This window comes from Gavia stellata, chromosome 3, assembly GCF_030936135.1.
Source record: "Gavia stellata isolate bGavSte3 chromosome 3, bGavSte3.hap2, whole genome shotgun sequence".
Taxonomy (NCBI): domain Eukaryota; kingdom Metazoa; phylum Chordata; class Aves; order Gaviiformes; family Gaviidae; genus Gavia; species Gavia stellata.
In genome coordinates this window covers 102,799,200-102,815,190 of record NC_082596.1, presented here as the reverse complement: position 1 = coordinate 102,815,190, position 15,991 = coordinate 102,799,200, and the positions used below count along the sequence as shown (strand labels likewise).

At 42.2% G+C, this 15,991-nt stretch overlaps 1 protein-coding gene across 1 annotated transcript in view; it reads left to right on the top strand.

Annotated features, from left to right (window-relative positions):
* TPPP (tubulin polymerization promoting protein) overlaps positions 1 to 15,991 on the top strand; it is a 66,085-nt gene that overhangs the window by 13,139 nt on the left and 36,955 nt on the right. Inside the window, exon 2 of the mRNA XM_059836362.1 lies at positions 1,619 to 1,933. Coding sequence (XP_059692345.1) covers positions 1,623 to 1,933 — 311 coding nt within the window. The 5' untranslated portion in view covers positions 1,619 to 1,622. The remainder of the gene's footprint in view (positions 1 to 1,618; positions 1,934 to 15,991) is intronic.

Here is a 15,991-nt window from a genome sequence, read left to right as displayed (position 1 = left end):
ACTCTTTTTTTTCCCCCCTCTGTGCTTTTCTTTTTATTTCATAGGTGCATATATAACTCTCAGGCTACAGATAGTAAATTCTTGTCATATTAATTTGAATTTAGCATTTTGGTTTGTTGGCCAAAACTTGTGCTGGCAGTGTAAACAAAACAGAAGCTTAAGATATAACAAGGTTTTTAAGCATTTACTTGAATGTTTTCAAAATGGACAGCAGTGCTTTGGCCATGCTGCATCTGCTCAAGTGTAAAGGACAAAGGTCCTTTAGAATAGTTTTTAATAAAAGGTTGTTTCTGATGATGAAGCTGAACAACTGCTGGAGAGCAGGTAGTTACGGTGAGTTCTGTTGCAGCGTGCGGGAAAGGGTGTGTTGTCGTTGCTCAAGTGACAGAGGTTAAGCAGTATCAGTAGAATTTGAGAATTGTTTCCATTGCTGAGGAGTTTGCGTTGAAGTACAGTACCTGAGCCAAAAGAACTTTACCTGATGCAGAAATAAAACCTTAACTAGAAATACATACCAGTCTTTGCATGTGTTAGTCACATACCACGTACAGCTGTGACTTCGAAGAAGAACAGACGAGGTAAGTACGGTGGGCTTTCCAGCCCTGACCCAGTGTTTGCCAAGCTTCTGATTCCTGAAGCACATCTTTATGGGTTAAGATTTGTAGCAGCACCACAGATGTGAGTCTGGGCAACTGTCTGCGTGTAGCTGTTGGGACAGGCACACAGTGCGCCCTATCCCCAGGCTTTCCAGTGCCTCTTACTTCTGCCAAGCTAAGAGTGGATGGGCAGAAGGCAAAGGCTTCTGCAGCATGCTTCTGGCATGTTAGGGGTTTTTTCCATATGAAGACACCTGAAAATAACTTTAGTGTTGTGTTGCTCAGTTTAAGGTTTCTTTTAAAAGGCAAACCTATCCTACATGAACATAGGGTAATCTGAAAGCTTTTCTCTGTGGTAATGACATCCCTTCTCAGTGCTTCTGCATCATGGATGTGTTCATTCCAAATGAATTCCACAGCTGCAGTTCTTTGGGCGTAAACGTGAGAAATGAATGGTTTTGTTAACAAGAGAGACTTGTCCTAAGCATTTCTGAGGCTTCCTTACTTGTTAGCCCTTACATTATATAACACAAAGGCTATAACATTAATAGTTTTGCTGCACTTTGAAAATACTACATTTTTCAATAAAAAATAATTAAAAAGCCACAGTCCAGAAAATAAAGGACTGTTTATTTTTTCCTTCAGACATAAAAGTAGGTAGTAACACCTACAATGTACGGGGCATACTTTTATTCAAATCAGTAGAGTCACTGTGGTGATTGCCATTTAAAAAAAAAAAAGAAACAAACACGGAGTGTTCTCTTGTTGGCTGATGTAATGACGGTGAAATTAGGTTTGTGCCCTGTTTTGGAATGTTCTTTCCCTGACTTTTTTTTTTTTAGTACGTTGGATGGGCAGACAGTTAAATAGTTCTATGTATAGACTGTTGTTTGATGATGGAGGACACTGAGTTCTTCTTAACCTTATAGACCACTTACTCTTCATATGTTGTGACATGGACTGTAACAGAAAGTAAACTAGTGCAAATTAATGTAATGAATTTACTCTCCTCTTCTTTGCAGCATAATGGCTGACAATAAAGCGAAGACGACCAAACCTGTGAATAAGACTCCTCCAAAGTCTCCTTCAGATCCAGCGAAGGACCGAGCAGCAAAACGATTATCCTATGATTCAAACAGCTCCCATGAGGGAGCTATGGCAGGAGAAGTAAGTGCTCTGGAAGAGGCCTTTAGAAAATTTGCCATCCATGGTGATACAAGAGCCACAGGAAAAGAAATGCATGGGAAGAACTGGTCAAAGCTATGTAAGGACTGTCATGTGATAGATGGGAAGAATGTGACAATCACAGATGTTGACATTGTCTTCAGTAAAATCAAGTAAGTTCCTTTCTGCCATCATTTCCTTGTCTCCCCAGCATCTTTTGTAGGTATCATCTAAATTTATCTTCTGTTGCTTACAGATGTTGTGAGGCACTGTCTGTCTTTGTCACAACTGATCTCTTTCTTGTTTCTTTATGAAACTGTGTTGCTTTGTCTGAAGAGACAGCTTTCAGCTTCTGTCCTGCTATCTTAAACTGATTTCAGTGTCACAGGTGTTACGCTGGACAAAGAGGTATGATGTGGTCAGGAGAAATGCAGGCTATTCCAAGAAACATATGGTTTTTGACTGCAGTAAATGATGTGAATGTTTCCCGAAGGATATCTGAATGAAGTCAGGATGTAGTTTTACATCTTGTCAAAACTCAGCCTCAGAGGACTGAGGCTAAGGTGGGATAGGTACTAAAAGCCATTATTCTAACAACAGTCCTGATGTCCAGCACAACACCTACTCAAGTTTAAAGTGTAGGGCCACGCCAAACTGATGGCAAATTTGTGATGCAGACCCATGGCTGTGATTAATTGGTTAGGATTATCTCAGTGGTCCTAGCTTATTCTTGTGAGCAGACCTGAGCTTTAGTGAAACTTTCTCCCCAGATTGAAAACCTAGGCAGGCTTGATCCAGAAACTCATCAAATCCAAGGGAAGACGTTCAACTGTTCCGGCATATTCTGTATGAAGCCCCAAATAGTTTTTTTTTGTTGTTCTCGCTTTATGTATCGAGTTGGATCATTTTCACTTTCCCCATCCTGCTGGTTTCTGATCTGCTAACCTTGTCTTTTCTGCTTTTTATTACCACAGTAACTGTTTAAATTGTCTCACTCCTCATTGTGTTGAGGGACATGCTTTAAGGAAGGTCCCTTAATTGTACTTGTAGCTTGTAGGAACACTTATTTGGCTTGTGCTCTCGACTACTGTGGTGTAGTGCTGGGGAGGACATGCAAACTGCGTTCCTTACAAGGGTAGTTGGGAAAACCTGCTACAAGCACTGACCCTTTCGAGTGCATTGAAGCATAGAAATGCAGAGAAGAAAAGGCCCTTGATCTTTGAAAGGCTGTCCAGTGTAACATGCACAGTTAGAATGACATTACTTGATTTCTTTCTTTGTTTCTTTTCTCCGCAGGGATCTTATCTAGGCAATTGAAAACACTATATATGCACACTCCAACCCGCTTGTTCTTGTATCAGTCCACTTTCTCTTTGAGTCCCTACTTGTATTTTTTGGAAGTTGTGTTGCCAGAGTTAGTTATACTATCAGTGAACTAGCTTATTGGAAATGAATGTTTAGGCTGCAGGGTTGTTTGTCTATCGTAGATCAAGAAACAATGCTGGCATTTATTTTCAAATTTTCTTTGGCTCTCATTGACTTAAAAATTTCTCTGTATCGATCATCACAGGAAATAATAAATCTTAGCCCTACTTTCTCATGTCAGTATCCGGGCAATTCAGTGATAGGACGACCCCATGATATGGCATAACCAGTTGTGCAACGTTAGCAGATAGAAAGAAGTATCGGTTTTGGAGCCTGCTGGGGTAGCAGGACTCCAGTCCTTTTCTGCAGGAATGAGCAGCAAGGTGGCGAGGACCTGAGGCTCAAGGGGGACGTCAGCATATCCCCTTGCGGGTCGTTCAGCAGCCTCAGATGGGCTCAGGGGTTCTTGTCTCTGCCTCTGTGGGGAGGTGCCTCTTCAGCAGTTTCTCAGCCCTTTCTCCCCTGATGGCTGTGAAGTGTTGTCGTTTCTCTTGGAAGAAGCACACCATCTTTTCCTCTCGCTATCTGGTATTTAACAGTTTAGGAGATAACTGCATCAAATGCAAAAGCATTTTTATCTTAATTGTTTATTAATTACTTGCTCATTCCTCACCTGTACAAGTACATATAACACATTTTATATAGTCTTCTTTTTTAAAAGAATTTTATTTTTAAATGGCAGATGGGGAAACTTACAATAGCTGAGATTTGCTATCTTTATTAGGAAGGTCTGGTTTTTCGTGTGCATGCTTTCAGTAGGTGTACTTCCACATTTTCTTAAGTGTTGGGGTTTTCTTTTTTTACATTTTTATTCTTGAGAGCATATATCAGCAATTCTTTTTAGTCTAGATCACCTTTATTTCACATATAGTATTTTAAATTTTAACAAGGGAAGATTTAATGGCTGTAGTTACTCAAGTGTTAGTAATATGCTGTAACTTAGGAGGCTTATGCATAGGCTGAGTACGCAGGGTTTCTTGAGCATGTTCAGACAACTGCTTTTCCTTGCTTTGTCTTTTGCTTCACATTTAACCCTAAGCTAAAGGATGATGATAGACTTGGTGATGCATCAAAACAGGCATACTCACAAAATAAACTCTTACTCATTTCCATTTTACAAGCAGCTTTCTCCCCGCCAGAGCACTAAGGTTTTTTGACAACCCAAGCTTTTCCCCATCTGTGTTGAATGAAAACCATTGAACACTATAACAGAATCTCCAGCTCCCCAGAAAGTACAGAATACTGCTTCCATGCCTTGGTAAGAGTTATGCTTACGGATATCAGAAGGCTCTGCTCTCTACTGTTGTTTTTAGGTTCTTCAGCTAGACTGCGTCTCACAAAATGGACTGTGGCCTGGGATTCTTATGGTCAGCCATAGTGGTTCAGTGAGATGGGGCTGGGGGATCTTGGCAGTTGTCATCTAGCCGGGAAACACACTCAAAGACGAGACGAGATGTTTGTCATACCCAACTACAATTGCCATCTAGTGTTGTGGTAGAACTTCCAAACAGGTTTTCTGTTGGGTCTATTACTGGGAAGCCACTGTGTTTAGCAGGGTTTGTTTTCTAACCAGCTGTACTTATACTTTATAACAATGGCACACATAGTTCAAACACTAGAAAATAATTAATCTAGTAGAATTGTTCTTTGGATTTATGAATTACTATGTCTATGTATAAAGCCCATGTTTGTCATCTTGCTAACTTTCCCAGGCTTCTTTTATTGTTCTGCTATAGATACTGGCAAAATAGGTACAAACTATGTGTTGCTGATAGTCAGGGTAAAGTAACAGGGAAATTAGTAACAGATATGTTTACCTAAGAGCTACTGAAAGATAGTGTTTTATTCTCTGATTGGCAACTTTCTTTGCTGCAGGAGAGATTTTTATCACTTCAGTCCTGAGAAGTAATGAACGTTTTTGCACACTTGGCACCCCCCTCCCCACCTCTGCCAAACCAGGTGAACAAAACTTCTGAAAGTTTTGAACAGTCCCTGATACTTCTTCAAAGCTGGTACTATGTGTCTGTCTTTCAGAGAGCAGTTCATTTAAGGTTAAGTTTATGTTGTTAAAAAGGTTGAGGAAATTTTGATGAACCTTTTTTACAAATAAGAAAATAAGTGTAGAATACCGTTTTCCTTCTGCATGAGGATGTCAGGTCAGACTGAAGTGTCATTTGTCTATTTATCTTGCATAAGAGGTCCACTGAAAGCCTTCACATAAGCACATTATTTGTATGTACTTTAGGATAAGAAGAGGAGTGGTCTAATGCAAAGAATGCACAGTAGTAGACATGAAAGAATTGCTAGATTTGCATTGTTTGGTAAGAAAAGATGTAAATTGGGTGATCTCCCCCCTCCCTGCCCACAAGTATTTTTGTTTAACAGTAATTTGTAGGTACTTAAGGGTCTCAAAAATCCTTCCAATTTGGTGGATTGTAATATAAGTTGTTGTGTGTTTAAAAATTGATTTAATAGATAACTTTTCTGCCTTTTTTTTCTTTTTTGCTTTTCTATTTTAAAAACTTTCTGTTGTCAGCTCAGAAAACACAAGAAATGAAGCAGCACTGAATTTTGCAATGGAATTACTTGAAATGAAAAGCCAAAGCCCACTTGTGTATGAATATTTATAAGCTGCATCCCTAGAGATCAGAGGAAAACCACCTACATTTATGCCAAATATTTAGATTGCGTTAATACACTTGGGATAGACTGCCATTTCTATAAGTAGAAAAGTACATTTTAACATTTTTTTTTAGTTATAAAAACATACAGTAAAGACATCTCATACAATATCGTTATCTTTCTATGCGTGTTGCATCTGGAAAAGTGAAAGAAATTGTGTAGAGTGAATTACAAAGTTCTACAGTATCTTATGGGATGAAATCTATTAAAAATGCAGCAAAACCAACAAAAGTGTACATAACTGTAAATGCAATTATGTAGTAGCTTTCCTTACTGTATTTTATAGTTTCACAGTCAAAACTTGAGATGTTGGACTCCTTTTTTTTTTTTTTTCTTCATGTGTTCATTGGACTCCATACAACAGTGACACTATGGTTGCAAGGTAAATTTTCATTTCAAAGTTAGCTCCTTCCTTAAAGTTACGTAAAAATCTCGTTTGCTAATGGGTATTAGGATAGCTTTTTCTCTTTAAATGGCAAAAATGAAGCAACCCCTTCTCTGAAAAACCTGCTCATATCATTGTTAAAAAAGAAAGAAGCCTGAAAATACTTTGTAGGAAGTAATTTTTTTAACTGGTCCCTAAATTCAGTGCCATACTTGAAGGCAAGGATAAGTCACGGTCATATTCTATGAGAAAGAGAGCTTTCATAAATTAGTGTATGTGAAAGTTTCATGACAGGATGAAAAATAGTATTTCACTATTTTTGTGATAAGAGCTTCAATTTCTCTGTAGCTCAGGCTTCTGCTAAAATGTAGGGTTGTAGTATAAATATCTTAGTAATTTTAGATCATTCCAAGCATTCGTTTTTCACATACTATCTGAACCTTATATAGACATCTTTCTTTTACATTTTGCAAATTAAGAGTGATAATGCAATCTGGGTCTACTGAATTTAGAGACATACAGCTTGCAGACATGCAATAGCATTTGAAAATGGATGTTTTTCATGAGAATGGGAATTCCACGGGTATCTTTTTAGTAGCTAAAACAATTGCCTTCCTTTTTGGAAATTTTCCTGATTAACTGACTGTTTCTTTTATGTTCCTCTTCCAGGGTTGCAAACCTTTGTAGGCTGTGTGTCTTGTATTGTGCTTGCAGAGTGCAAATAAGGGTTTAGGGAACCTTGTTGCCTTGGAGGAAGCAGGCTCATTGGTGACACAGGAGAAGGGCGCAGAAGTGTTCTGCATTTGGTATGAAAAGCAACATGTGGCTGCATTCTTCTTAATCCAGCAAGACAGTGAGACACAACAGTCTAAGAACTTCAGGGTTTTTGTATTAAGGAAAGCAGAATACCCAAGAAGAATAGATGCTACTGATCTCTGACCAGCATTCTGGCATGTTGCCTTAGGAACTTAAATTTCTTTGTTTATTGGGGTCAACAACTGCTCTGGGAAATTTGATATGTTAGCTATGCCATACTCATACTCCACTTGTTGTATGTAGTTAATATGGTAATAGTAATAGCCCCGATATAAATACCTCCACTCTTATTTTAGAAGCGTTACCACTCAGCACTGCAAGAACATGGTTTAAGCACTGCCATAAAACTGCTAATTCTATGACATTATTAGATAGGAAAATAAAAATATTTCTGTTTACACTGGCATGTTACTATGGTTGCAGGCAGGCCTGGGTGACGTCACGCCTTGGATCTATTGTGAGCATTTATTTAGGTAGTTGTCTCCGTGGAAACATTTGTTTGTTTTGATGTTACTATGTGTTAAATTTTAAACAAATTTTTGTGGTTCTATACTGGATTGTTATTGAAGACTAGTTAATCTACAGAAGCTTTGTAAATATACCTTACTCCCCGCCCTCTAAAATATTTTTGGTAAAAGATCAAGTGAAGGCAGAATTGTCCTCTCAAATTCCATTAATAGTTTCTTATGTTGCTTTGACATGTTTTCTTGTTGCTGAGGAAGCCATGTGTTCTAAAGGCCAGAAAACTCCCCTCCATCTTTTTGAGAAAGGAAGGTTTTGTTCCCATGGAGAATCTTCACAACACACGTTACTGTGCCCTGACTTCTGAGCAGTCCCACCCATACTCTACCCTTCGCACATCTTGCACAGTCAGCTGGTTAGCCCAGTTCCCACAGTCGGGATCAGTCAGGTCTCTACAGGAGCGCTTCCACCGGAGGCCAGCTGGGTCTTAATTCAGCAGTCGCTCACCATCACTGCAAGACACTGGAAGAATTGAAATGGGTAACGTTTGCTCTAAGCAGCTGGCAAGATAACTCTTGGCAAGAATGAGTACACGCTTTCCCATTTGTCAACTATAATATAATTCTTTTCTTTGTATTGAACAATTATGATACTTGCTTTCTTAATATATTTGAAAGGAATAGTGCTTTGACACCTGCACTCATTCAAAATGAATATCTCTCCATGGGGTTTCTCTGAAGTAATTTGTATTTAACAGAGATTTTACTGAAGCCTCTCTTAAATGTTTTTAAATCCATAAATAGGTATGAAGTGGTCTTTACATATAAATGAAGCACATGGTAGTTGTAAGTGGTGGTTTACTTCCCCACTGGAGAGATTCTTTTAATAGTGACATAGAATCTGAGCTGTGTAATCCTGCTTTATGCATGAAGTAGGCATAACACTTAACTTGTCTACTTTAATATGTCTGCATCAGGAAATAAGTTTTAAGCAGATATAGAATGGCATGGAGAGCATAATCTGTGCTAATAAATCTCTCCCTTCCAAAAGGCAAATGGTGAAGTAGTGCAGTTACAGAGAGAAATGTAGGTATGTTACAACAGAAAGTGTTCTTTACCACATCATCTATGCTTTATTTTAATTGAAATTAAGATCCAATTTCCTTTCTTGTCCAAGAAGCCACATGTAATGTTGCCTTTTGCACTTTATCCTTGAAAGGCTTTTTATTTAAAAAAAAAAAAACCAAAGGAACTCTTCTCCCCCTTCTGCCAAGAGGCATAAATTCTAAAAGTAAAACAATGATCACTTATGAGAAGAAAGATGGATTTAGATTCACTTGCTGTTATGCAGGCTTGTTTTGTGCATGTGAAATGGATAAGTTCTGTACCCCTAAGGATGTATGCTGATTATGATTTAAAAAAAACCTTCTCGTGTGAGTAGGCATCACATGAAAACCTGTAGATACAGTGGTGGGTGATTCATTTCCCAGCTGATAGGGAATGCTGTATGAAATCACACAGAGTACTATATAGCAGCTTGCTTGGTATTTCACAGAATCACTAAGGTTGGAAATGACCTGTAAGATCATCAAGTCCAACCATCAACCACCAAACACCACCATGCCCACTAAACCATGTCCCGCAGTGCCATGTCCACACGTTCCTTGAACACCTCCAGGGATGGTGACTCCACCACCTCCCTGGGCAGCCTGTTCCAATTCTTCACCACTCTCTCAGGAAAGACATTGTACCTAATATCCAGCCTGAACCTCCCCTGGCGCAACTTGAGGCCATTTCCTCTTGTCCTGTCACTCATCACTTGGGAGAAGAGACCAACACCCACCTCTCTGCAACCTCCTTTCAGGTAATTGTAGAGAGTGATGAGGTCTCCCCTCAGCCTCCTCTTCTCCAGGCTGAACAACCCCAGCTCCCTCAGCTGCTCCTCACAAGACTTGTGCTCCAGACCCCTCACCAGCTTCATCGCCCTTCTCTGGACATGGTCCAGCACTTCAATGTCCTTCTTGGAGTGAGGGGCCCTTTGTGGCATATGCTGCTTGTGGACTACAAGGACTTCAACTGGTTTAGAGTAGAAGGAGGGCTCTGGTATGAGATCTTGTCTTGTGGGTTTTTAGAGGGTTTTTTGCTGTCTTTTTTTTTTTTTGCAAGTCAGCCTAATTTCCCCATATTGCACCATCATTTAAAATTATCTGGTTTTCATTTACAAAAGCAGCTATGTGAAATCTGTGCTAGTTACAAAATTACCTTATTTTACTGATTAACAAGCAAGTATTTTCAAGACTGTTAAACATCAATGCAGACTTTGTCTCTTGTTTTCCATGGGTTGAAGTAGAAGATGATTAAGATGTAAAGGATGAGACAGCCTTGGCTGCAGCAACCAGGTGACTGTAAAGTTTAAGATCCTGAGAGGAGGGAGCAAGATGAACAACAGAATTACAGAGGTGGACTTCAGAAGGGCAGATCTTGGCCTGTTCAGTTTCCCCTGGCAAACTGCCCTGGAGGGCAGAGGGGCCCAGGAGAGCTGGTTGATCTTCAAGACAGCTTCCTCGGAGCACAAGAATGGTCCATTCCCATGTGCAGGAAGTCGAGCAAGCATGGCAACAGGCCAGTATGGATGAACGTGGAGCTTCTGAGTGAGCTCAAACACAAAAATGAAGTACACAGGAGGTGGAAGCGGGGAGAGGCTATGTGGGAGGAAGGTAGCCCATGCACGACGGAACAGAGTGAGGAAAGCCAAAGTTCAGCTGGAGTTGAGACTAGCGAGGGAGGTGAAGGACAACAATGTGAGAACTTTCTGTAAGTACACTGGTGGCAGAAGCCTGGGCTGACTGCTCGGTGTGGCAGGGAACCTAGTGGCAAGGGACACTGAAAAGGCAGAGATACTCAGTGCCTTTTTTTGCCTCCCTTTTCAAGCAGTAGGGCTTGTCTTCAGGGTTCCCAGGTCCCTGAGCCTGCTAGCGGAGTCTGTGGGCATGAAGCAGTACCCACAGTAAAGGAAGACAGTTAAGAATCACTTGAGCCCTGTAGGCATATGTGAGTCTGTGGGACCAGGCAGGATGCATCCAAGGGTGCTGAAGGAGATGGGCAGTGTCGTTGCAAAGCTGCTCCCTATCATCTTCAAAAGGCCGTGGCAGCTGCAGGAGGTTCCCTGTGACTGGAAAAAGGCAGAGATCAGACATCCTCAAGAAGGGCAAGAGGGAGGATCCAGGCAACTACAGGCCAGCCAGCACAACCTCAGTCCCTGTGCAGGTTGTGAAGCAAATCCTCATGGAAGACCTTTCTCAACACACAAAGGACAAGAAAGTGATCTTGGATTTGCCAAGAGGATTTGCCAAGGGCAGGTCATTCCTCATCAACCGCGTTGCTTTTTATGATGAAATGACCAGCACTGTGGGCCAAGGGGTGTACTATTCCTTGAGTATGGCAAGGCCTTGGCTCCAGTCGTGTCATCACCAAATTGGTGAGGTGTGGGCTGGACAGCGGGCTGACAGTCTAGGAAGCCGCTCCAGAGGTCGTGCTGGACAGCCAGTTGAATGGGAGTCAGCAGCAGTCCTTGCAGTGCGTGAGTCGTGGCAGCAAGGAATGGAGCCGCGTCCTGGGCTGCGTGAGTAAATGTGTAGCCAGCAGGTCCGGGGAAGTGCTCCTGACCTTCTGTTTGGCGCTTGTGAGACTGTGTGTGGAGCACTGCGCCCAGTCTGGGGCTCCCCTGAGCAAGGAAGAGATGGATACGCTGGAACAAGCCCAGTGCAGGGCCACCAAGATGGTCGGGGGCTGGTTACAGTACATGATGACTGTGGCAGGAAAAAAAAAATGTTTCTTTATGTTCCTGTATAGACAATAGAAATTAACTTGCTGTTCTGAAGGTAGAGCGGAAAAATTACAGGAGCCAAGCGTGTGTGTATGTATGTAGATTGTTTGACTCCTAAAGTAAAGCCGTGAGCTAGAAATCATCCACCTTGTAAAGAAGATTAATATACCATAAATGCTGTAATTAAGCTATGTTTAATCTATTTAATCTGCCTATGTGTATAAAGCTACTAAAAGAATTAAGATGTGGTCTGCTTAGGATGTGATGCTGGTAAATGGCAGCATGCCGCATTTGATGCGGTTTTTCATCTTCCTTCAACTTTTTTTTTTTTCCTTTTAAAAATCCAATGGGTTGACTTGGGAGACCCCCGTTCTTGTGTACTTCCCATTATCTGGAAGTTTAAGAGGACAATTTTACAACTGAATCGGAACAAGTCTCATTAAAGACTGGTTGTAACATTAGGTTGAAGAAGGATTCACCAACACCCCAGCTTAAAAAAAAAGTGGGTCTGTATTGTCTACCCAATTCTGTTTCGTCTTCACCGCCAATAGGAATGTAAAACTCTTCCTCGAGAGAAGCGTTGGCACATTGTTTTTAACTTTGTGGAAGGCCGTGTTAATCAGGCTCCTAGATCCCGTGACTTGTTGTTGCTTGGAGCCTCGCAGTGCTTGGGAGCTGGAGCCTGGGGCTGATATTCCAGAGGAGGAAAAGAAAGGGTCACTGGTAAATGCTCAGTGGGCAACTTGTGATCTGCCCCTTAAGGCTGGGCACTACGCGGTCTTATCTTGATGGAGTTAGGTCTGGGCCAGGCAGGTTTAACTTCTTAATTTGAAATTGTCCCATCCAAGGCACCTTCTTAATGTATTTTGGTCTAGCTCTAGCCGGGCTACTAGTTGGGGAGAAGTTTGAGGTGCTATGTATAGAGTTGGGACTTGCGGTGTTACAACACCCACGTGGTGTTACCGGAAACGACTCCTTTGAACGTCATCACCCTGATTAATTAAGAAGCTGTTACTTGCTACTTTCTGGCTTTATTGGAGTGGAGTTGCGTATCACTTTTGTGTGTGTGTGTCTTTGTGCACACTGAACTGAAGAAACATGAATGAAATCCAAAATTTTCTTTGAAGCTTGATCTCTGTTCCTGACTTTCTGCAGGTTTTTTAATGCATATGCATGGATTCCCATGACTTTTTTTTCTTTATAAATCATTTTGGTATGGATTCCTGGTATAATCCCCCAAAAAGGCAAACCTTTCCCTTTGAGAATGTTTTTTCCCATTCATAGTCTGTTTTAGGATCTCATTCTTTGTAAAGGTTCTGGATGTTACCAGCAAATAAAGAATTGTGAAAACCTTGCTAAGATTGCTAATGTTGGTGCTGATTCTGAAGGCTCCCAGAACATTTTAACTACATAGACAAATGTCTATGGCAACCTTTTCTAGGAAGAAAAGGTTGTATCAGAAACAGTGTGGGCAGCAGGAGCAGGGAGGGGATCGTGCCCCTGTACTCAGCGCCGGTGAGGCCGCACCTCGAATGTTGTGTTCAGTTTTGGGCCCCTCACTCCAAGAAGGACATTGTGGTGCTGGATCGTGTCCAGAGAAGGGCGACGAAGCTGGTGAGGGGTCTGGAGCACAAGTCTTGTGAGGAGCGGCTGAGGGAGCTGGGGTTGTTCAGTCTGGAGAAGAGGAGGCTGAGGGGAGACCTCATCGCTCTCTACAACTACCTGAAAGGGGGTTGCGGAGAGGTGGGTGTTGGTCTCTTCTCCCAAGTGACTAGTGACAGGACAAGAGGAAATGGCCTCAAGTTGCGCCAGGGGAGGTTCAGACTGGATATTAGGAAAAATGTATTTCCTGAGAGAGTGGTGAAGCACTGGAAGAGGCTGCCCAGGGAGGAGGTGGAGTCACCATCACTGGAGGTGTTCAAGGAATGTGTGGACGTGGCATTGTGGGACATGGTTTAGTGGGCATGGTGGTGTTAATTGATGGTTGGACTTGATGATCTTACAGGTCTTTTCCAACCTTAATGATTCCGTGATTCTGTGAAATGCCTTTAGATACTGAAGTTCTATGGCTGAAGGAGCAAATGGAAAGAGCCCTTCAGCTGCAGTGGGGAATTGAGGAAGGATGATTACAGCTGACAGAGCGTAACCGGGAGGACCATGTCTAAAACGCATACCCTTCTGGTAAGGAGTAATATTAGCACCCGACCTACTGCCCGTCACTGGTGGTTTTGGCAGCGCAGCACCAGCACAGTGCTGCTTTTCTACACAGAAGTGTGGAGTTACTGGTGCGTTTTGAAGAGCAGCATCGTGTCCTGAATAGCCACACCAATTCTTGCAGCGCTCCCGTCAGCGTATTAGTATCGTTGATTTAATTTAGCACGTGAGTTGAAAAAAGACAATAATTTAAAAAAAAAGAGAAAGGGTTTGGGGGCGTAATGCTCGTAGTCTGCCATTTTGTTGGGTAATGTTTCTCTCCAACACTTTGTTTGATCCGCTGGTTACTAAAAAGAAGCGATACCTGAGGCAGGAAGGGAATGTTTCTGAACTATCTGGACATTGGTAATTCAGGCAAAAAAACGCAGAGAATGTTACTGCAGTATTTTGTGTCAAGCCAGTAGGTTTCTGCTTAAGCTGTGGAAGAGGTTTAAATCAAACCAGGTGTCTTACTCAGTGATGGCAAGCAGTGGAAAGTATCTTCAGGCAAGTTGTTTCGGTGGAGGCAGGAGTTCATTGTAGAAACCGTTGCACTTCATGTCTGTTTTGACTGTATGACGTTCCTGAAGTCCGGTAGCTTTTCTTGCTGTGTTTACTTCCCAGTAATTGGTTCTGGAGATCCTTTTTGGGAGCTGTGCCGAGTTCTGTGCAAAGCCGCAGGGCGCACAGCTGACGAGAGCTTGCCGCGGACCGTGCTCGCTGCAGGAAGGGAAGCAGCACGGCTGCGGCTGTGGGGTGCTGCGCTGATCTGGTTGTCCAGCCTTTTGCATTGTGCCAGGTGAATGCTCCAGCTTGCTTGGCATCGGCTTGGTGTTTTAAAGTGCGTACTTCCTACAAAGGATGGTAATGAGGTCTGACGGAAAATGAAGAACACAACCTTAGCAGCACGGAGTTGTCTTCCTTCTTTGCCTCCACTTTGTTCTGGAACAAAGAGTCCGGAAAGTGTGGGGAATCTTTTAGTCCTACACTGTTACCCTGTTTTCACGATTGTGGCGCAAGCTCCATAGCATGCTTAGAAAAGCAAAAAGCTTTCTGGAACGCTCCTTCAACAGACATAAAAATACAAGACTCTAAAGAAAAGGATAAGCCACCATCGTCTGGTGAGAAGGAGTTGGTGCTGTAGACCTGTTCATCCCTTTCTCTCTGCTGATACAGCAGAGCCTTGTACCACTTAGTGCCATTTGTGATCACGGGCACCAGCAGCTGCAGAACAGTGGTGATCTTTGGCACCAGGCTGTGACTCTCATGACACATGACAGCACTTGCTTCATTGCCCAGATGTCTGGGGTCCTTATTCTATGCCCTTCAGTTGCAAATATTGTTTAAAAAAAGAAAGTAAGCTAACGAGAGGAGCAGTTGTTGTGCGGTCAGTGGCTGTATTTTTTTTATGCTATGTAAAGATGCAACTGATAGCTTTTGTATCATCGTAAAAGTGTGTACAAGGATAAGTTGTCTTTCTTTCAGCTCACAACAGATAGACAGTGATACTTTAACATGACAGTAGTTCATTAACACCACAACTGAAAAATCGGTATGAGAAAACAAGATAGGTCTGTGCTTATTGTCTGGAATCTCAGTTAGACAAGATCTCCAGATATACTCATTGTAAGTCCCAGTGCAGTACCAATTAACCCTGGGTTTATCTGCTTCATGATATTTGAGGTGTTTGTTACCCCGCGTGGGGTGGTGTTTGTTAAGCTTCTGCATGGAACTGGGAGTGCTGAGGCTGGAGACTTTATCTGACCCAGGGCGGTGTCGGAGGAAGACCAGAGGCTACTGAGGAGAGGGTCCTAGAGGAGAGCGTAGGCAGCTCTTACTCATCAGCATCTGCGGTCTGTAGTTCACAAAAAGGAGTTGCGTGGTCACTTCTGCAAGAAAGAGGCTCTGTGGTATGGAATAGGTGAAGAATGGTGATGGCACTGTTTGCCATACTGTCCCATCGCTTCCCCGTGTGTAGCAGCTACTGCTGCTGCGTGCCAAGCTAGTTGGTGGCACTAGGGCAACATAAGATCCCTATTTTCGTACTCCTCGTGCTCAGTCTTCCTGTGACACAATTTGAAACGGGTAGTAATCTTTCTCCCAAATTCAAACTATTTACATTTTCTTCCTGTGACAGATGCCGTATGGAAACGGGTGCATGGGGCACTTGTAATCCGAGTGGAGATCAGTGTGCTCGTGTGGGTAAAACAGCTTGTGTCATACTATTCTCACTTGGCATGGTGTCAACGGAAGGTTTCGCAGGTTTGCGAGCGGTATGCATTGATTAACGTTTACAGCTCTACAAGAGGGTGTCTAGGGAGAAGGTTTTAGGTGGTTTTTTTTGGTTTTGTGTTGTGGTTTTTTTAGCAAAAGAAATGAGCAGGTGAGTTGGTATTCTTGAAAGAGCCTATAGATAGACAAAGGAAGAAAAAGGGAGTAATTT